Here is a 22,055-nt window from a genome sequence, read left to right as displayed (position 1 = left end):
TGTATAGTGAACTTTGCAAGTTCATCCCACGGGCCAGATTGGACCCTCTGGTGGGCCGGAGTTTGGCCCGCACGCCTCATGTTTGAAACCCCTGGTCAATGGTGTCAGTTTGTTTTTGCCAGAGTCAGTGTCGAGTGTTCATTTTTAGAAAGCTGCAGTTTTTGCTTCATTTTTCAGCCTCAGAGGTAGACACTTTGGAGATGCCTCAGCTGAAAAGCGTTCTGTCAGCACTCTGCTTGGACAAGTGTTTTAAAAGTTTAACACGGAATTTAGGCAAAATATGAGGAGTAGCTCATCGAAACGCCTTCAAACTGCAGTTGCTTACACTTGTGCCGCTTGTTTTTTGTTTTTTTTTCTTTCTAGGCGTTCTATGGTTTCCTGAATCAATACCCTTGTTAGGCATCAGTGAAGGACAAACAGCATCCACCGACTAAAGACCCGTCTTCAGTCGGTGGATGCATCTGTTTAGCGGGTTAAAAACAGAAACGTTGTCAACACGTCACGTTCACACAAGCGCGCACAACTTCTCATTATGTTAATACGCGAGGCGACGATATGCCCGCATCTATCCTTAACCCGTGAAGACGCGCACTCTGCAGTGGGTTTCTCGCGGATTCTTGGTAATCACCCGTGCTTCACCCTGTCATCAATAAAGGCGGTGCGTGAACGGAGCAGATTGCTTCTGACATCGGAAACCGGCCCTCCCCTCCCCGTGTCTCTGCCTCCTTCCCTCCTTCCCTCCTTCCCTCCCTCCCTCCCTCCCTCTCATGTGTACGCGTATATGCAATATTGGGCCCCAGGTTGCTGATCTGGGTGCAGTAATTTGCCATTAGGCGAGGGACAGGTGCAGCTGCCTCTGTTTGCAGCGTTAACAAGGCATTTCATCATGGTTAGCTCCGGCCTCTGATCGGCTCCCGCTCTTGTCACGCTATATCGCTCGCGCATATGCACGTGTGCGTCGCGCATACGTGTGACACGCCGTGGTCTTTGCGTGCGTCGTGCGGCGTCGAGGTGAGCTGGTGAACACGAGTTCGAAAATAGAGAGTTTAACGGCTTATCACATCCCTAGTAAAATGTGTTAGACCCTGTGAACGGAGGGCAGGATAATTTATCCGAGGGTATGAATTAAGTGTTAATTAATCATCACATATTTTGTGTGGTGTGGCACAGTGGACTTATCTAAAATAACTATTAAATTATTAAATAATGGCACTTCTGTGCTTCTTTGTTTCGTTCGTTTTTCTTTCATGTGAACCTTTTAGTGGAGTTTAGATATGCAGGGATCACTGTATTTGGTCCTTTGCAGACACTTATTTTACTGAAATATAAATGTTTGATTAAAATATATAATACATGCAAATTGTCCCAAAGAAATGGTTTAAAATAAATAATTCACCGCCACATTCCAGAGAAGCTGTTTTCCTGCATTTAGCCTAATCGAGTCTGATTTATCAGCAGCACAATAACAGAAGGCTAATGTCATCATGTAATGATAAATCAATAAGAATGAATCTCAGTAGCTCCGTGTAAAGGTCAGTGTGAAGGGAAATGTAATAGAGACAATGGATGGAGGAAGCGTTTGAAATAGACTCCTCCTCTGCCAGCTGTTCCATCAGTAATACACTCTAAATGGTGCGAGTCGCGGTGCAAACTCACTGCACTGGAAAATGTCAAGCCGAAAAGAGTAAGAACGATACGAGCCTGAACGCTTTGGAGATCCGGCGAGCGACGTAAAGCGCCGGTCGTATTTCAGCGCGAAGTTGCGCGCGCCTTGCGACTCTGTGGTGGCCCGAAGTAAGTTTTTACTGTTTACGGATCCTCAGCATTAGACAGGGATATATGAATCCCTTGAATTTCCATTCCCAGGTTGCACCCGCACCTTCTTTGGCTGTCTCCCAAGGCAGTCAAACAGATTACTACGGGCGTTAACCCCATCGATCTGCTCCAAATGGCCTCCAAATGCCAGGAATTAGATTTCAGACTGGAGTAGAGGGAAATAAAGTGCTGTAGTATTTCTTACAGCTCTGCCTCAGAGTGAAGTGCTGCTGTGTCTTCCCTCGCTGAACCGGTCTGTCCTCAGAACTTATTTGTGTTTTTCGGGACAGAGATATTTGTCTCGGCTGATGCCTTTTTTTTTTTTTTTTTTGTTAGAGGACAAATTGGGATGTAAAATGCAGCCTGCGCCCAAACCTCTCCGCGACTGCTCGGGATTGGCTGAAAAACGCATAAAGGATATAAAAGAGTAGAGGAAAGAAACAGAAAAAAGGAGAATTGTGCGTCTGAACAAAATGTCATTAAGTGATCTAAAGATTTGGGGTCTAATCACCTTAGATGTGGCATTTAAATATATTTGATGGACTATAGGCAAATCTGCAGAGCATTGTTCGGCTGCTGAGCATCACAGAGAGCCAAAGAATCAATCTCACGGGCATGAATTACCCTATTGTGGAGCTATAATGGAGGACAGGTTTATAATACTGCTCGACTTTGCCTGATTACTGGACAGTTAATATCGGGCCGTCCCGTCTCTCTCGCCCTCCATTCAGCCCGCTTCCCCTCGCCGTCACCTCCGCCTCCGTGCCTTTTTGTCCTGTCATATATCCCGCTGCCTCATCTCCCTCTGTCCCGCTTTGTCCCTCTAACTTTTTACAGCGTCTCCGCAGCCGAATAAGTATTGATTAATGTCTGAGTGGTTGTGCTACCTAATGAGAGGCTAAATATAGCCGCCGGTACAACGCGCCCGCCGCGGCTTTCTCCCTCCTCTAGCGCGCAAAGTGTGAACAGCGAATAGTCACACGGTTGGCATGACAACACACCGGTCAAGGCTCTGTGAGCAGTCACAACAGATTGCGTGCATGTGTGCAGTCAAAGGGAGAGGAGAGAAAAAAACAAAAAGAAGCGACTGTTTGGTGATCTCTAAATTGTTTAAGTCAGGGGTCGCCAACATTTTTCAGGCCAAGGACCCCAAGTTGATGGAGTAGGGACCTCCTACGTACTATATGTGTTCTATATTAAACTCGGCCTACTGCTCTCTATAAATATACATTATTATTATCATTTTGCATTCAATATTAAGCTGTTCAAATAATTCACGGGTTCAAATATTCATTTGTCAGGTCACAGTGACCTTGACTGTGTAACTGCTAAATTTGTGGAGGAAAATGGTAACGGAAAATTAAAATATGTATATATATGTATATATATGTATATATATATATATAAAATTCTAATCAACCAAAGATTTTGCGACCCCGCTGTAGTACTTCTGCAGACCACCTAGCGCGGGGGTCTTCAATGTTTTTCAGGCCAAGGACCCCCAAACTGATGGAGAGATTAAGTAGAGACCTTGTGTGTGTTAAACTAGACTTAGTGCTATTTATAAACATACTTCATTATTATCTTTTTGCATTTAATATTAAGCTATCCCTTATCCCTTTACCAAAATATGCTGGTTTCATGTTAATGTGTTAAAGAAATTTAACTTTGTGGGGGAAAATTAATGAAATATATAACAAATGTCTAATCAACCAAAGATTTTGCGATTTAGGTCATTGATTAAAATTCTTTATTTTCCTGCTTCTTAACCTTTTAGGTTTGTTGCATTTGTGTTCTGTGTCTGTTTAAAGATACTACTTTCGGCTTTAATTATTTATTTATATATTTTATTTTTTTTTACACTTTCCTATCTATGTAAGACATTTGAGCTACTTTCATTTCATTTGTTGAAATTAGTGCAAAGCTCTTTTATATAAGCTGATGCCATGAGGTCCCATCAAGAAGTATCAAGAAGTCAGATAATATGGAAATCAGATTAGACCGTGTGATCACAAATAGACCGAGCTCGGCCTAGATTCTCTTTCATGTTCACGTGCGTACGGTTCAGTTTACCACACGTCTGTTGTTTGGTCCTATTTCCTGCTAATAGAGTAAGGAACATAACAATTATTCACCACCTACAGCACGTTGTCACTCTGCCTAATAACTCGGCTTAAACCTACATCATCACCGGGCTCTATTGTGCTCACGTTGACAAGTTCAGCTTCCCACATTTACTTTTTTTATTTATTTATTTTTTAACCAATTGAGAGGCCCGCCTTCTTGTGGCCAGCCGTAGAGAAATGAATGATAAGGGTATGCAAATAGGATATCTCCGTTAATAGCCTGCTGTTTCATTCAGCTGTGTGGCCGGGATAAGGAACACCCACTGTGTCTAATCATATCTTCTCCTTTTCATTTCACCTGAGGCATATCCACCGTCTATTTTCGCCCGGCGTTACGGCATACGTTGTTCTCTAACGGCACGCACAGGGGAAAACTGCGTGTTCACCAGTAATTGGTCTTCTACACTTTAACATTAAAAAAAAAGAAGCTTTAACACAATAGCATTACGACTTAAGTCACAGCATTAAATGTCACCGTGGAGACGTGGATGCCATCTGGGCCTCTAGAAGTCGACGACGTGACTTTGCCGGGAAGCTGCTGGAAGTCGCTGCTCGACTTAACCCGGGCCACAATTACCGAAGATACGACCGCTCCGGCGCCGCGACGCAGTTAATAAAGTTCCCGGCAGATCACAACATCCCCTCCTATACGTCTGTTAGTGATCTTGTTTCTCCGCATTCGATTTTTCAATCTTCCTCGTGAAGGGCCGCGCGCCGCGGCCGTTGTTCGGCGCGAAAATCTCATTCAGCTGCCGGCTGATGGCTAACAAGGTCAAACGCTCTCCAGATGAGACGGACTGTGTCAGGAGGCACACACACACACGCGCCACCTGCCATTCAGGCGGTCGGCCCGTCTATCCGTCTGTCGGCGGCACTTGGGAACGCGTCCCGAATCGAGTGGCCGTGATAGAAAAGTGAAGCGGGTGGATGTTTACTGATGATAGGAACGTCATTACAAGCTGTGCAAATCAAGAAATCGCAGAAAAACCCAGTTAGCCAGCTCATGTAGCAATCAATGGAAACATACACTGCTTTTTTCCTCTCGCTTCCCTCTCTCCTCCTCGCACGCTGCTTTTCTCCGGTTGCTATAGTGACCTGAAATGGCTGCCTCCTGCAGCATCGGACCAGAGCGGGGGATCTCTCTCTCAGCCTCGTGAGCTACATTGTTTTACGTGATGGTTTCGAGACACACGCACGCACAAGACTGTAATTATGTTAGCATGTGCCGCGGCGCTCGTAGCGCGTTAAATGTTATTTAAATGTCACATTGTTTGTAATAAAACACACACGCGGTAAACTGACACCAGAGAGTGGGCTGCTTTTACAGTTCGCCCATCACGGTGTGCGGAAGTTTAACGACCTTGTGAACGCGGCGGTTTTTCCCCTTCTAAAGTTAGTAAATATTGATTCATGGACTAACTGTCAGCTCGTGGCATCGAGTGTAAGTGCTTCATCAACTCACGTTTCAGAATATCACATATTTTATAAAAGAATATATCCTTGTCGTGTAAAAGCATATAATAATATGACGAGCCACAACATTAAAACCACTGACAGGGGAAGTAGAAAACATTGACCATCTTGTGACAATACAATGTTCTGCTGGGAAACTTTTGGACCTGGCATTCATGTGGATGTTACTTAGACATGTACCACCCACCTAGACCAGACCAGATTCTCAAATTCACTAGATCCAAACTGATCAAATATCTGTAGGATACACTGGATCAAGTCTGATCCACAGAGGCCCCTCCCCTCAACCTTGCCCATACACAATAGCAGGCGGTCATGATGTTACACATGATTGGTGTATAGATTATCGGTAAACGTCAAGACCTTGAAATTTGCGGCCTAGGTAGAGTTTGCAAAGCAGAAATATTATCCAACTCCTTTTGTGTGTAAGCTACACTGTGGCTGAAAATACAGTAGGTTAGAACATCTAACGCTTCTTCTTAAGTTATTAGAACTTTCCCTCTCTTCCGTCTCAGTCGCACCTCCATCTGTTCACGCTGTTTCCGAAATTCGGAGAAACGTCTTCCTTTATTCCCCTCGGCGTTCCTGTTCTTACGACAAAAACTAAATAAAGTGTCCCTTCTCTCTCTTTCTCCCCTCGCTTTTCCCCCTCACCCTCTCCTCCACCGCCCTTCCTCTGTCTGCAGTGTGACAACGCCAAGGGGCTGAGGGCCTTCTTTGATGCCATATGCTACGGCCCCAAACACCTGATGATCTTCGGAGGCGTCTGCCCCTCCGTGACCTCCATCATTGCCGAGTCCTTGGAGGGCTGGAATCTGGTGCAGGTAGGGGCTCTGCTAGATATGTCTCCATGCTGTATGTGTATGATTGTGTCCCCTGTAGAGCCTGTGTCACTGCACTCACATGTACAAGAGGTTTTGCATTTTTTTTTTTCTGTACACAGAAATCTGTAGTTGCTGCTAAATTGAGTCTCCAGAAATTCTTGTTCCCTACTTTTTTGGTGTGCAGACAGGTCCTGGGCTTAATCCTCATTAACCTTGCTAGGCTGAATGTCTAATTGGTGTTGCTCTAATCCGTAGAATCCCCCCTCTATTTTATGAGGTTTCCAGGTTTAAACCCAGACCAAGAGTCTGTGGGTTTTTTTTTTTTAATATAAGATTGACATCGCTGAAGCACTTGGACCTATAAAGGGAAGGATATTATCAAATTATAAAACGGTAAAATGCTGCTTTATGCGCCTCACATAGCTGCAAATGTGCTTAAGGGGTGTTTGTCATCGATATGATCTAATAAAAGCGTTACTACTTAGGTCAGTTGCTTGCTAAATGGCATTCGCAGCTATTAGCTCGGTAGAGCTCCGTGATTGCTCGCCGTGGAAATTACACAACCCTAATTCTCGGATCTCGCAAACTTTTGACCCCCCGGTTTATTGCTTACAGGTTGACGGTGGAGGAACACCTTCTTACCAATAACACATTTCATTCGCTGCAAACCCTGCGACGGTTATCAGGAATAGATAAGAAAGGAGTGGCGCTTGTGGCCCGAAAGAGATAGCATAATTCAAGAGGCTGTGTCCTGAAATGAATGCTATATTACATGGTATAGTGTATGCCTGTGAAGATTCTCACTTATCTTGGTATATGGCTGAGAGAGACCTTTCAGATGAGACTTGAAATGGCTCCAAGAAACTCAAGCTGCCTTTGTTTCATGCACATATTCTGTATTTCTTCTTCTTCTTCTTGCTTTGAATCTGCTCCTTTTCATATACCTTTTCACTCACTGTCTTGTTCAGGTCGCTCAGGAGTAAAATAACAATAAATGTGAATAATTTAACTTAGTTTCTACTTTATGTTCGCCTCCTTTCACCGGTAATGATCCAAGTGTAGCAAAGGTGCAAGCCACAGTTGAGTTTTAAATGCTCTTAAGTGTCTGTCGGGGTTGCGCCTTGATGTATCGTCTGTGTTTATTGGCTCGCTTGGCCGTGATACCTGTGAGAGGAACATTTGCAATCTCATGCTCTGCAGAACATCATGTCGAGTACTGCGTGTTCCCCCCAGCACTTCACCAACTAGGCTGTTTGTCTTGTCTGTACACAAACCATCACCAACAAATTCACGGTATTCTGATCCTGAACACACGTTGTGATGCTGCCTGAATGCCAGACAGCACGTAAGTGGAGGAAAAATATGAGGAAAAAATGAAACTGAAGAGCTTTCTTATGGGCCAAGAGACATGATCATCAGCTATGTGTTATATTACTATACCCTACATGTTTCCTTCAGCTTGATGTATGTATCTATGACAGAAGTTTGTTCATCTTGTTTCTCCTGTTCTTCTTTTCTCTCTATCTTCTCTGTTTCTACCCGGCTGGCCTTCGGCAGATGGGTTCCTCCATATGAGCTGGGTTCTGCTCAAGGTTTCTTCCTGTTAAAAGGGAGTCTTTCCTTGCCACCGTCGGCCTCAGGCTTGCTCTGGAGGTTGCAGGCTGGTTGTTGTGAAGCGTCTTGAGACGATTTGCATTGTTATTGGCGCTATATAAATAAAACTGAATTGAATTGAATGATTGAAGATATTTATGAAATTAGCCCCACAGTGTTGAGATCAATTCACGTTCAACCTCCATCTAGTTACAACTGTGTACAACTATATACAATAACTAATTAAACAGTGAGCATTCCTACACTTTTTTTTTTTTTTTCCTTGATGGCGCTGAGATGCCAGATGTCTTCGCAGACCTGGGCTATATTCTCACCACTGTATGAGTCATCAAGCACCTACAATGTCAGCTGGAGATGTGCAAAAATGTGCGTCAGTGAATGTAAACAACACATGAGATAGCTTTTGGAGCATAAATGCACAGTAAGATGGCAACATGTTTGGTGCACTATATTGTAAAATTTGACCATTGCACTTGAGGCCATCTATTTCTTGACTTTAGGGTTAGGGTTAGGGTTAGGGTTAGGGTTAGGACTTTGACTTGTGTGCCCATGTTATATGATGGTTTATAGTGTCTAGAATCTGTGTATGAAAGTATTTGAATGTCGTACTTTTAATTAACATACAGCACACGCAACTCTATGCCCCCCGTGTTGGGAGCTCTTTTGCCATTGCTTTAAGCTATATTAATGGTTTTGTTTGAAGGGGGGAAGCGAAAGAGGGGTTGAAAAGAAAGGATGTAAGAAAAGGACGAACCTCCCTGAGCCAAAAGAGGTGGGAGAGCGGGGAGATGACAGGTTTTGAATCCTGCACCCCACAACTTTTTATCACACCACATCAGTGGGAATCTTCTTTTAAGGCTGTGAATCCTGTCACCGTGCATATTTATTACCCGGCCCTGGCACCCCTTCTGTAAAAAACTTAACTTGGTTCGGAAGGAAATAGAGAATTTTCCATGGTGATTTTATGGGCCAGGCTTAACAAGCTCATCATTTCCACATCAAAACAGGGAGCTGGCAGATACTATCTACAGTGGAGATAACTGAGAGAACTACCACTCCTGGAAAAGGCTTAATCATACACCCATAAAAATAGCATTCAATCAGTGTTGATGCCTAATGAAGTCAGCTTTGAAAGGCTCAACAAAAATAAACTCCCACTGCACACCCGTTCATTACAATCTCTGCACACACTTGAAGGCACATACTCACACTTAAAACATCAGGTTTCAGAAGGATAGTATCTGTGCAGATATTTTTGTACTAACAGTAAGTAGTCAGTATTTTTGAATTCCAATCAGTTGTCCACAGAACATGTGTCCCGTATAAGACAGGGGGATAAGGAATGCAAGTGCTATTAATACTAATTATGAAAAGATGGAGCAAGGAGAAAAATGATCCAATAAACAAACACTTACTGTAACCATCCTTCGTCCACGCTGACAGTTTACCCATTAGGTTCATAACTTTAAAACAAATGATCCTTTTAATAAAAAACAATTTTCCACTCTCCCCAGCCCTGTTTAATTATCTGTGAGCTTTCTCGCTCAAACGCTAACAACCCTGTCAGCAGAAAAGTTCCTCTAAATTCCGGATGTCTGCCACAGCAGAATGTGACATCGGAGACGGACTAGCGTGATAGGTTCTTTGGCAGGTAAATTACCAGCTGTTAAAATGGCCGGTGTCAGTGTGACCCAGCACAAGATCTGCAGCTGCACATACACTGAGGAAGGCGTCACGTGTGCGCTGTGAAATACATAGCGAAGTGAGTAACTGCCGCAATAAATACAGAAACCGATCAATGATCTGTCAGCCAAAAATAATGAGACTGAGTGAGTGAAAACCTGCAGCCGATAGCTCAATATTTAGCAAGATCAGTGTTAAGGATTCAAGATCACTTTATTGAGCCCCACAGGGAAATTGTTTTGTCCACGCGTCCCAAGAAGACATAAGAATAGAGTCAAATAAAATAATCTTAAGTCAACCAGTCACTTGGACACCAGAGAAATGAATATTATTGAAATGAATCACTTGAAGCTTAACTCAAACCTTGCATATTTATGTATTTCACTGGTAATGATATATATTACCCACGGTCAGTGATAAATGTTGCCATGGCTACCCGCTCTTGCTCTGCACCTGGGCATTACCTGGTGCTGTCAAAGGGACTAAGTGACAGAAGTCTGTCACCGGCGGCACATCTCTTCTCATTTATGGACAGGCTTCAGCGGCTCATGCATTCATGCAGCTGTGCTTTGCATATGGCTGTGACAGAGTCCCTGTCAAATGGACTGAATCTTCATGGTAGCATGTTCACGTCATACGGCGCCCCTGTTAATGATAAAACGCACATTTACTCTAAACTAAATTCTTGTAACACTAAAATAGATCTGAGAATGTAAAGATTGGGATTGGGCGCATAAATATTTTACTATTGATCCCCCACCAGTGCCTGCCGTAGAAGGTTTGTCGTTGGTGATCGATAGAGTTTGCCTGCAGCATATTGTTACGCTCTTCATGTGCTGTATGAAAGGACGGATCCGTTTATGACACCCTCTGATTCTGACTCATGTCTTGCGGTGTCGTTTGAGTGCCTCGTTTGCCGACCTCCTTTTCCCGAGCGCGAGCGCGTCGCTCTGTACGTCGCGGTCATTACAGTACGCGGGGCCGCACTGTACGCGTCCTAAAATGACCGCCCGGGCTCATTAAAATGGTGGATAGGAATGCTAGCAGGGCTGGTGGACAGATGGCGAGGAGTGGATTGAGGGAATCATGGAGGAATAGACAGACAGGGAGAAGACATAGACTTTAATGGCATAAAATTGAAATTCAGGGAAGCAGGGCAAGATGCAGCTGTGTTTGTGAGCTGCCATGAGCCACAAATGCCACTGATTGCTGTGTTTTTATTTCTGAAAGACAATGAATGGTGAATCCGTCCTCTTGGCAGCCATCTTGCCGAGTGATTAACCTTGTGTTCTCCCCACCATGATATTATACAATTCCAGAATGCATTTGGCGAGCCTTTCAAATAATCGCTGGCACAGGTGACCAGTCGACATGCTGCACTCTCTTTATCCTAACTTAGGAAGAGGTCCTTTTCCCCCTCCACGGCAGCAGCAGCAGTTGTCTATTGGCTTCTAAATGGCTCATTGAGTGCCAGGAAATAGCCCGAGCCCACCCTGCTTCCAGTTGCTGGCCCCTTCTCACTCACCAATTAGGCCTATCAGTGGTAGCACTGTTCATTTTCAGCCACGTCGAGTGTGTAATGAAAAATTATGCGTCCCGACCGTTTTGCCTCTCGTAATTTGGAAGAGAAGTAGAAGACAAGAGTGCTTTGACTTATTCCTGCAAAACTTATCGCTTGTAGAAGTTTTGCTGAGCGCGGGAATGTGATGTCATCTTGTGTCTTTGTGTGGAGTACCTGGAACATGTGGATGCATGGTCAAGGTCTTGTATAATCTCTAGTGTCCTCAGTGTAAAACTTGCAAAACGAACCCCTCTGATTCATTTATCTTTAGATGACACTGAATAATGAGCTCAGTATTTAGGAGGAGGAAGGAGTGCATACACCTCTTCAAGGTATTTTGGCCAAGACCTGGACATAAAGTGAGTAGTTACCTGTATGTGAAGCTCATTTTTCCTTGCCGCTTGCTGTATTGATTGTCGATGCTTCATTAAACCAAGCAATTTAGGGACAGGGGAAGTTGAATCCCTGCCACGCCAGCGCACCATTCTTGTTTTTTAAAGCCTCTGCCACCTCTTCGGATTCATCTTTTCCCTCCATTTTATTTCTTTCTCTCCCTGCTTGAGTGCTACACCGGATGCTTCAATAAAACATGCGATGCCTAGCGCTGCAGTATTCTGCCTCACTTACGTCAAATCCTCCCGTGTACTGTATCAATATTTCAGCACATCCAAAGTTTAGGGTAAAATCTCTGATGAGAGGGCGGGCATCACAACTGATCATCATATATCATCATTATGTGTAAAGTTCAGGTCGTGTCTGTGCCGTGTGTGTGACTGTGTGCCATGTAAAGGTTATATGAATTCTCCTCTAAAGGTTTAAGGGATGATTTGGGCTATTTGAACCGGGCCTTGTCTCCCCATGTAGTCGAGTGTAAATGATTGATGGGGATAAAAATCTGATGGTGTAGCCATCGGTTTGTGAAAGGCTGCAGGGAAGTTAGCTTCCTGCATCATATTACGTCCACTAAAACCACTGACAGGCTCAGATTGTTATTGCAACTTTTACTGGCAGTATCATGGTAAGCCATTTGGAGGGATTTTAGCTTTGTTTTAGATGTCACAGAAGTATCCCTTAAGGAAAAGCCTTTCTTTGAAATCTCCTGAGAGTTGAAAGCCAATTGCGAGTATTATTTGGCATACATTTCTCTATTGTGGTGTGTAACGAATATTTCATGACATTGTCTCACAGGCTGTGTCCGAAATTGCCCCCTGACCCTCGACATAGGACCCTCTATTGGGGTTACACCATTTGGTAGTAGTGGCCGAAACCTTAGTTGTCAAATTCTATGCCCTGCACAGGGGACTCAAAATTTCCCATAAAGCATTGCAAAAAGTAGTGACCACCCAATGGTCACCCAACGGGTGGTGGACATCCCATCACACATTGCGTCTCTAGTGGCACTGCCTTTAATGGCTGTTAGTGGCAAGTCAAGCTGGGATGAGCGGCGAAACGTCTTCAAGAAATTCTACAAGTCCAACGTTTTTTTTTTTTTCCAGAAAAAACTTCCCACTGTTAGGCCAGTTAATAAAATACCACATGTTTTTTTTTTTGTTGTTTTTTTTTGTTGTTTTTTTTTTTTATCCCCAGGCGCATGTTTAGGTCTTTAAGGGTTAAACATAACTTTATTTCTTATTTCATGAACATCGCACATATTTGTTTACAAAATCAGCACATTTTAGTAATGTGTAAATTATAATGGGACAACCAGCGGCAGTCTGACACGTAATGATGCGACAGCAGCGACAACGGTGAGGACATTAGCTGCGCGTCAAACCATGATACGTGTCTGAAAGCTGTTGGGACTGAGCTCAATATATAGACCCTACATAGGGAGTAGGGGTTAGGGAGTGAGTGAAAGATTTCAGACACAGGGACAGACTTAACTGACCAGTTGTGTTGTCATTCATTTGCAGTTGTGCTGGATGACAACACCACTGTACATACACTTTGCTTTAAAATGCATAATTTTCTCCTTCAGACAGAGTGGAGGTCATTTTATTTGCTTAAGTTATCTTGTTAATCTGGTATCAAGACAGTGCAAGACAACATAACATCAGTTACAATCAGTAAGTCTGTATCATGTATAAAAACAAGCATCCCTTAATGACTGCCTGAAATCAGTCACACACACATTTAATTTTGCAAAGTGCCAAGTACAGGGTCCAGTCTCAAGGTTTCACTTTTGCCTCCCATCACCCTCAGTCAAGGCTACTCTCTCTGTCTCTCTCTCTCTGTGAATGTTATGGTCATCGGGGAAAAGACAAGATGCTTAAGAGAGACAATTAGGCTGGATTTTCTTCCAGTCTCAAAGCCTCTAGGCAACACCCAGGGGAAGCGGGGAGTGGTGTCCCTCATTCTCGACCAGTCCGGGTCTGGATTAATGTTGCTCACAAGCTGGCTGGGGAAGCACTTGATGTCACTGTTGCTTTTTAATTGCCATATTCAGTTGTGATATGCATGTACGCATGTGGCGCTACCATTTGGAAAACGAGTAGGTGGATGATTCAAGTTGTAAATTGCACTCCAGATTTATGGGACAGGCTGTTGAAGACGTTAAACAAGGGAAATGTTGACATTTAAAGCAAATGCTGCATAGATGTGAAAATAGGGAGACTTCCTCTTAATCCCAATGTTTTCTCATTGACTCTGCCACAGTTTCTCTCATTTTTATCTCCAGAGGCAAAACACGGGCGGAAAGAGACAGAAGAAAATATTAATTACATGGTTTACTATGCATAATCAGACCTTTTTTTTTGGGTCATGAATGCTGCCGGCACTTGTAGAATGCTCCGGCATGTAGCGTAAAGCTGAGCTGACACTCGCTGTTGTACCTATTCACGGAGCCGAATGCGCGCAGTTTGACTGGAAACACAGTCATTAGCTAATTAGCAACGTTTGTTGAATGCAGCCCGTTAACATGTTGGAAGTGTTGGTGTCACACATTGAATAAACATGCTAGTTCAGAGGCACTCAATGGGAACAAGAGCACTGTCAGCAGCTCACGCTGTTTCTGTTCTTCCTGAGGAAGTAGAAACAAACGGAAACAGTGTTTCTCTCCTGCCTCTTTTTCCATCCACATTCATTTGACACCAAGGTTTGTGAGCAAAAGGAATGCAAACGTATTTCCATCGAACTACTTTCATTCTCGCTGTTGAAAGCGTATGAAGAAAATTAGCGTGACATACTAATGATGGTGATGTTTCACACTTTACTGTACACACCCATCTTGTGAACACAGTCCTGCCTCCCTTCCCGTTTATCTTTTGCCTCTTTTGGGGTTTCTTGCCTTTGATATTTCTTATTTGGGGCATCGCAGTCCGTAAGACTTTGAAGAACTCGCTTGGTGTGTACACTCATGCATGGAAATAAAGCTTTGAACACAAGTCCTAAGTTGACTTGAATTAGTTATTAATCCACATCTAAAATGAGTTTATTGTGATAAGAAGAGCTCGGATGCATGTAGAGGTTGACTCTGGGTTTTTATTGGCAGCCAAGAGTAAAGTTGAAGTAAAACTGACAAATATAATTTAAGTCATAGCAGGGGGCAACGCTGAGTAACTGAGAAAGTAAGATCAGTTTCCCTAAACGTATTGGCTCAAGATTAAAGAATAAATGGAAACACTCCACTGTAATCCTGACTACTTCTCATTTTACATGGTGAAATCAGTGGGAGGATGATATGTGGCTCACTCCAGTGGTTCCTAACCATTTTGGCTTCTAATGTCTTTTCCTTTCAACTCGTCTCTTCAGGGGTCACCACAGCAAATCATCTGCTTCCAGCTCACCCTATACTCTGTATCCTCTCCTCTCACACCAATTACCCTCATGTCCTCCTTCACTACATAAACTTCCTCTTTGGTCTTCCTCTAGACCTCCTGTCTGGCAGCTCTAACCTCAGCATCCTTCAACCAGTATATTCACTTGTCGTCCTCTGGGGAACGACACAAGACGGGGAGACCCAGGAAGAGAGGGCTTGTTTGGAGGAATTTGTTGGTAGAAACAAAGTTAGTTATAGCCTTGAGATGTCACAGTTGTCTTCCAGACAAAAGCACAAGTGTTCACACTTTGAATTTTGTCAATAGCGCAAACCACTGTGAGTTACGGTAATTCTTAAACCGATTGCCGGCAATCCGTTCAGGTTTTAAAGGGTTAAAGTCCTGTGCATTTTGTACCTCTGCTCCCTGTAACCTAATGTAATGACCTTTATTGTCATCGCTTCAGATACAGTATGTGTGATGAGACTAGACTTTTTTTATTAGTTTCAATTGGCACGTTCTGATTGGACTGTTGGCCATCAGTGGGCCTTCAGTCTCCTGGTAAGCCCTGACGTCCTGTCTTACTGCTGATAGATTAAATGAACAACAGCAATGCAGTAGTTCATTCCCTTAAAACGTGTGGAAGTGTAAAAAATGTACACTTGTCAACAGAAGTGTGGGTGCAGCAGAGGAAATAACCATACGTAAAAACTGAAAACTGGTGTGAAAATATGGATTTTTCCAAGGTCTGCCAACTTTAGCTGTCTCTGAATTTGTTATCATAGGTTTTAATGTATTTTCCCACATTCCTGTTGTTTGCCTAACCTTGCAGTAACATGAATCGAGACTTGACAAAGGGTAGGAGCCCTCTGATTGGTGGTCAGAAGACCAATCAGAAGACACAAAAACAACAAAGAAATCCATTCCATATTAAGTGGACACTATATTTATAATAATATCACTGTCTTACTTGCTGTCAGACTGCCCACAAGGGACTGAAGCCGTTACACTGCTCTCTTCAAAGCCACCAGGCTCCACTGACAAAATCAATCATTTTACCTCAAACAACACAAGAGTTATGGTGAGAGTCTGACCTCAGTGTTTAAAGTCACCCATTACACACACACACACATGCTCAACACCAAACAATGAAGGAAATGGTCCACCAGGGGTAATGAGATAACATCTTATTGTGTGTGTGTATGTTTTTTTTATTTGCACACACTTTATTGAGCCTTAATGAGAAGCATTGTGTTTGTCGTGTGTCTTTGTGTGTGACTGGGTTTTCAGGATGAATGTCTTTGTTTGCGTTCTGCAAAAATGGAAATAGAAATTGCGCTGTCCGCTGTCCAACTTTGAGGTGCACGGTTTCCAAAACCTTGATTTTGAATCCGTTTCTGCTTTCACTGATTGCGGCTCAGCCTTGCCTGTGAGCTTTTACAAAACCCCGAATGACTCTGCTGTCACCTTCATCTCCTCCTGATATTTTCCCAATATAGGGACAGTTTAGAATCACGTGGCCCGGGTATCTCATCGACCCAAAAATCTGTGTCGGAAATGAGCTTCTCTGAGGCCGGCATTAGGAGGCTCCTTTGAAACTATATCAAAAACAAGGGGCAGACTCACTGAGCAATTGGACATCAAAGAGGACCTAGCTCCATTACAAGCCATTAAAACCATAACGGCTGCTTGGAAAGATTGAAGCTTAGAGGATCGATAAAGGGCAGTTTAACTGTCTGACACAGCTCACTAATATCAGAAGCATCAACTCGCCTTCAGAGGCAGGGAAGACAAAGACGGAGAAAAAGAGGGATAGAAAAAAAGATGAAGACAAACTTAGCGGAGGAGAGAAAGGAAATGGGAAGAGTGAAAGACTCTTGAGATTATTACAGAGTGCTTTCCATCCTCCATTGCTCCCCCTTGTCTCTCTCATCCCACTCCTCCCAGATGTACAGTACAGTATTCTAGTTCAGTGATGATGTAACCTGATTTCACAGTAGACTGGCACTTACCGTAAAAAAAAAATCTAATTCTTACTTTTATTATAAAAGTGTATTGTTAAAGCAACATTAGGTATTTACCATAAATAAACTACATACTTTTATTACATCGCTCAGTGCGTCAAATTGCATCCGCATTAAAACGGATCAAAGAGTTTGTCGTGACAAAACACTCGATCCCAGAAAGGCCGAAAAGGCTCGAAGACTTTCTCGACCTCCTTACTTGATTAAATTCCTTCTCCCCTCTGTCACTCTTTTCTGCCTCTCTTTCCTCCCACACGATCCTCTTTCGCTTTATCGGGGCATCAGAATGCGGAAGTGTTAAGCCTCCTTGAGAGTGAAATTGAGCTCCGTGCTATTTTCATTCCCTCTTGGCGCAGTCATTGAATACCTCTCTTTTTCACCTGCGGCTACAAATGGAATCTATTATGATCAGTCATAATAAATGGTAATGACTTTCTAGCTTCGGGCCACGTCGGCTTCGTCTCTAAGGACGCGATCGCATTAGTAATTGACACAATTACTACGGAGAAATTAAATTTCGTCTTATATTATTATATATGTGTGTGCTGTTGTCTGTTTGCGTGATTGATTATTTTGAGATGGCACGATGGTTTGGGTTATCTTGGGTTATCCGGTTTAGGTGTGAGGCAGATTCAGTCATATTTTGATGTGTAATGCTGCCATCAAATGGTTTCATAACCCTAACCCCTTTCATATGAACTTCCCCCAGGTGTTCACAATGGATTGATTTACACTGCACATGTTAAAACCATGTATTGTAATGTAATGTAATGTCTGGTTCACCAGGCACCGGCTCTGATATTCTGTACTGCATTGATTCCACATTATTTATCTGCCATTGTACTGTTTCCTTTGGGATTGTTAGTGTGTTAAACTGCTGCCTGGACCCGGCGTTCTCACGACTCCAAGCTGACGCCACACGTGTTCTGCGAAGTTCGTCTTCGGAGGTGGACTTTGTTTCCAAGACACATTTCTCTCCTCAGTTGACAGCGAGCCAACGGCCGCCCTCCTCTCGAAATCACAGATCCCACGGCCAGTTGGTGTCCCCTTTGAACAGCTGTGCCGCCCAGACGTAGCTGCGAACAGTTGTTCGGATGGATAAATGAACGAGCCGATGCGTGCACAGATGCAGAGGCAGACGTGTGCATGTACAGAGAATCGTAGACCGGCACGTTCTGACGGTGTCCTGTGACGGGATCACGTCTCTCTTTTCTCTCTCTCTTTTCTCTCTGACCCTCTTCCCGCGTCTCCATATTTCCCCCAACAAAAGGGGGGTTTTCCTTTTCCAAGGGTCTCAGAAACCCCTGGGCACAAAAAGCAAGAATTGCTATAATTGGCGCAGACGCGGGGAAACGTTTGGCGCGAGGAAGTCCCCGTATTCCAATTATGCTGGCAGAGACGCGGCCTGGTACAGTTTCAGGGTTTAGACGAACATGGCAAGGAAACCGCTTTCATGAATAGTCATAACAGGCTCCCTGCCACGTAACCGTGTGTTTATAGTGTCACATTTGTCAAAAGATTTATCTCTGTTTCGTGGCCGCGGCGTCGCATTTACATGTAAATTGGTAGCATGACGCGCATGCCGAAAATGACGGAGCGGCTTCCTCATGTAATATGAAGATGGATGTTTTCGAATGGCACCCTTTAAGTTTTTTATTATGGTTTCTGATGGCATAGTTACAGGGCGTGCCACTTCTTTACGATGTCGTGCTTCAATCTCAGGTAGCGCAGTGGACAGTGTGCGTACATTAAAAAAGCCTATCGAGGAACACATTGTGGCTAATTTTTCACGCGCAGAATGCTTTAGATTATTTGCGGAACGGCATCTGCTCAAAACACACGCTTATCTTGCGAGATATTCAAACATATACATATATATATATCATAACATCTAAAAGACGGATGTAAACATGTTACGTCTCGACAGTATGGTCATTAAATAATAAATCTGCTGCGCCGCAGTTAAATCAGAAATGTAAGAGAGGGACCACATGCAGGAGTGTGCACCGGGAAAGGCACTCCCTTTCAGTCGCTGAGGACGTATTTTATTCAGTTCAATTTTAATACGTGTCACCGATAACAGTCAAAGCAGTCTCTGGGCGGATGATAGATCCCAGAACAAAGACAAGGGCGAAAGTGGCAAGAAATAAAAAAAAAAAAAACCTCTCCTTTTAACAGGAGGAAACCTTGAGCACAACCAAAATCATGTGGGTGGACCCATCTGCTTGAGGCCGGATGGGTAGAGATGTAGGAAAGAAAAGAGAGAGTCAGAGAATCAGAAATAAGAAGATAGAGTTAGAGATGCATGCAGCATATCCTGTATATATAATACAAATAAGACTGCAAGTGATGTGTAACACATGCAGGATTGATGATGGATGCGTTGGATTTTTAGTACTAATATCACACATTATTATAGATCTTGAGGAGGTTGGCTCAGGTTTTCTGGACATAGTCTGGACGTGCATCTGAGCTGTCTGAGCCACCGTAAGGACACCGAGACTTTTTATGATTTGACAGACACAAAAACCATATGACTCACAGCGCTTTGGGTTACGTGCAGTGCGTTTTATATATAAATGTCCTGAACTGCACACGGCTCTGTTTAAAATTTTAATTCAAACCTTTTAGTGGTTCGCAGGCAGGAGGGCCTGAGAGACAAAGCACGGGGGAGAGCAGCACAGCCAGCTCATTAGAACGGAGCCGAATATGTCCTCAGACATCTCCCTCTGTCTCTCTCATGCATGCAGGCACGCACACTACACGTATATATCTACTGTATGTGTACCCCTGCCAAAAAAAAGAGAAAATAAATGAATAAATACATGAAAAGAGCAGACTCATAAGCACAAAGAAACGTACACAGGGCGACCGCTGAACTCCATGGACTGAGTGGAGGAAAAGAGGTAAAGTGGGGCAGAATGTTCTTAAACAGTGAGCGCAGTGTGAGCATATGGTCTGATCTCCTTGAGCGGCGACACACAAACACACACTCAGAGACACGCTGCCCAGGTAGATGCACTCTCAACTTGCACCCACCTTGAAATGCACGAAGAACCCCGCGGTACTCAAATTGAGTTTGCGCTTGACGCAGAGCGCAGAGGATTCCCACATCCGGACGCATCAGAAAAGCTATTCGTCATGATGTCTAATTTTGGTCGCTGCTTTTTAGCTACTGACGTCTTGTCCGTTTTAATAATGCGACTTGGAGCTCACATCCCCACAGCGCGTCCGCACAGTTTCCACTGGGCTGCCAATTGCAGACCCCCCCTTTTTTTTCCCTTTAGTTTAGCGTAGATCTGTTTACATCACTGAGCGTGACATTGAATGACTGACAGCTGTCACTTTCAAACAGGAACAAACAGGTCTAAAATAATCTGGCTCGTGTGTGATGTGGAACCGATGTTTATTCGTGTCAAGGTTGAACAGATTTATGTTCCGAAGTTGTTACAAATCGGTCGGCCCAGACTGATCCCATCCAAATAAATCTTGTTTAGTGAAAACAGAAACTAAAGCTTAGTCAGATGTTGTCTGGCTCTGTGAAGCTGCATTCAATCCTCCCTGAAAGGTTGTTGCTATTTTTGATGATGAGTAATTACCTGCATCTGTTCTTTATTTATTTTCCAGATTAAACAAACCATCTTGATGCTGGATACCACAAAAAACCATCAGAGGCCATCGCGGGCTACTTGACTTTTTTATGTGAAAACTCGCACTTAAGTCCTTTCATATTTTGATTCTATCGTTCTCTTCTTTTCCATTGAAAGCTTCATATTCTGCAACTTCAGTCCAGTACTTAATTTTGTCTCCTGCAGTTGAGAGGCTGGTACTTAATTTTCAGTTCAAAGGTGTCCCGTGGCGCTCCCCTGAACGCCTGTGCTCCAATTTTTGCATAAACTGATGACATTTCTTTCAAGTTTTAGCTGCGTGAAATCAGCTATGAAATGCAGATGCCATGCTATTTGATCACAGTGAAAATCCAGCAATTATTCATCTTCCCCAAATGCTGATGCGCCAGCATCAGGTTCTCCATTGCGCACCTCCACGCTCGCCCGTTCGAACCGCTTCCTGTCTCGTTCAATAAGTCTCCTAATTGAAAACCCGGATTAGCAATTGGATACGTGCAGGTTCGGATCTTAAGCAGAAAATCAATACGGCGCTCCAAATTTTTCGGCGGTGCCATTAAATAAGAGGCGCGCCGTAGCGCTTGTTCTCAATGATCGCTGTAAAAGGTTGCGAAGGAAGTCGTGTGACGCTGAATTTCATTGGCCGCGTTACCTGATATTTACTGCTCAATAGGTTAACACCGAGGGGGTCACCGCTCCCTGCGGTGGAGCGCCGTGCATTTTTAAAGAGACAGCGCAGGCTAACCAGCAGGACGCCGGCTCCCTCCCTCAGCGTTAGGAAACACACACAAACACACCGCCGCCGACCTTTAGCTCCAATAAACACCATTAAATATGAAAAAGGACTTAATTGAAAGTAACCACGGGCACTTTCTTCCACCCACCCCCCGACACATTCACACGCTTTTAGAAAATCCAGAGCCGACCGCACATTATCAGACCTACTTGGCCAATAATAATCTTGACATTTCCTGTGGTGTCATTAGGACACACTGCAAACACCGCGCTCTGAGTCGAGTTTTGATGGTGCATGAAAATGTAAGAAAACCCAAGTGGAGCATTACATGGTCTGTCGACGTCCCGAGCGGCACGCGTTTTACAGCCACTTCTCCTTCCTCTCATCCACTCCAGAGTGATTTTTATATGGGGCGAGGAAGTGTGCGATGAGAGGGAGAGTACTCATAGAGGCCGTGAAAAGACAACAGTGGGCGACTGGTGTGTGTGAAATATTTATTTTGTCCATTGATTGGTTTTCTGAACAACTCCCTCTCTCCCTCGTCATCCCTCCTCCTCCTCCTCCTCCGCCTCCTCCTCCTCCTCCTTGAACTCTCCTACCTGCCTTCATTGATCTGGCAGCCAGAGAGAGGATGGGGCCTGGATGGATATTTCACTTGGACCGGGTGTTTATCCCGCAGAGGTAAACTTTGATTTCAGGCTCTGTTGTGGCATTACTTCCTCTTCCCCCACCGGCAGAGAACAGTGAGCGTAATCAGCTTAATTGGCATAATTATGGGGTAAACAGTGAACCCTTGAACACACGCCTCTGCTTTTCTA

At 43.9% G+C, this 22,055-nt stretch overlaps 1 protein-coding gene across 1 annotated transcript in view; it reads left to right on the top strand.

Moving 5' to 3' along the window:
- gabbr2 (gamma-aminobutyric acid (GABA) B receptor, 2) overlaps nt 1–22,055 on the top strand; it is a 170,911-nt gene that overhangs the window by 42,246 nt on the left and 106,610 nt on the right. Inside the window, exon 2 of the mRNA XM_047605430.1 lies at nt 6,101–6,238. Coding sequence (XP_047461386.1) covers nt 6,101–6,238 — 138 coding nt within the window. The remainder of the gene's footprint in view (nt 1–6,100; nt 6,239–22,055) is intronic.

Source organism: Mugil cephalus, chromosome 14, assembly GCF_022458985.1.
Source record: "Mugil cephalus isolate CIBA_MC_2020 chromosome 14, CIBA_Mcephalus_1.1, whole genome shotgun sequence".
Classification (NCBI taxonomy): Eukaryota; Metazoa; Chordata; class Actinopteri; order Mugiliformes; family Mugilidae; genus Mugil; species Mugil cephalus.
Note: the sequence above shows the minus strand (reverse complement) of the source record. Positions and strands in the feature narration are given on the sequence as shown.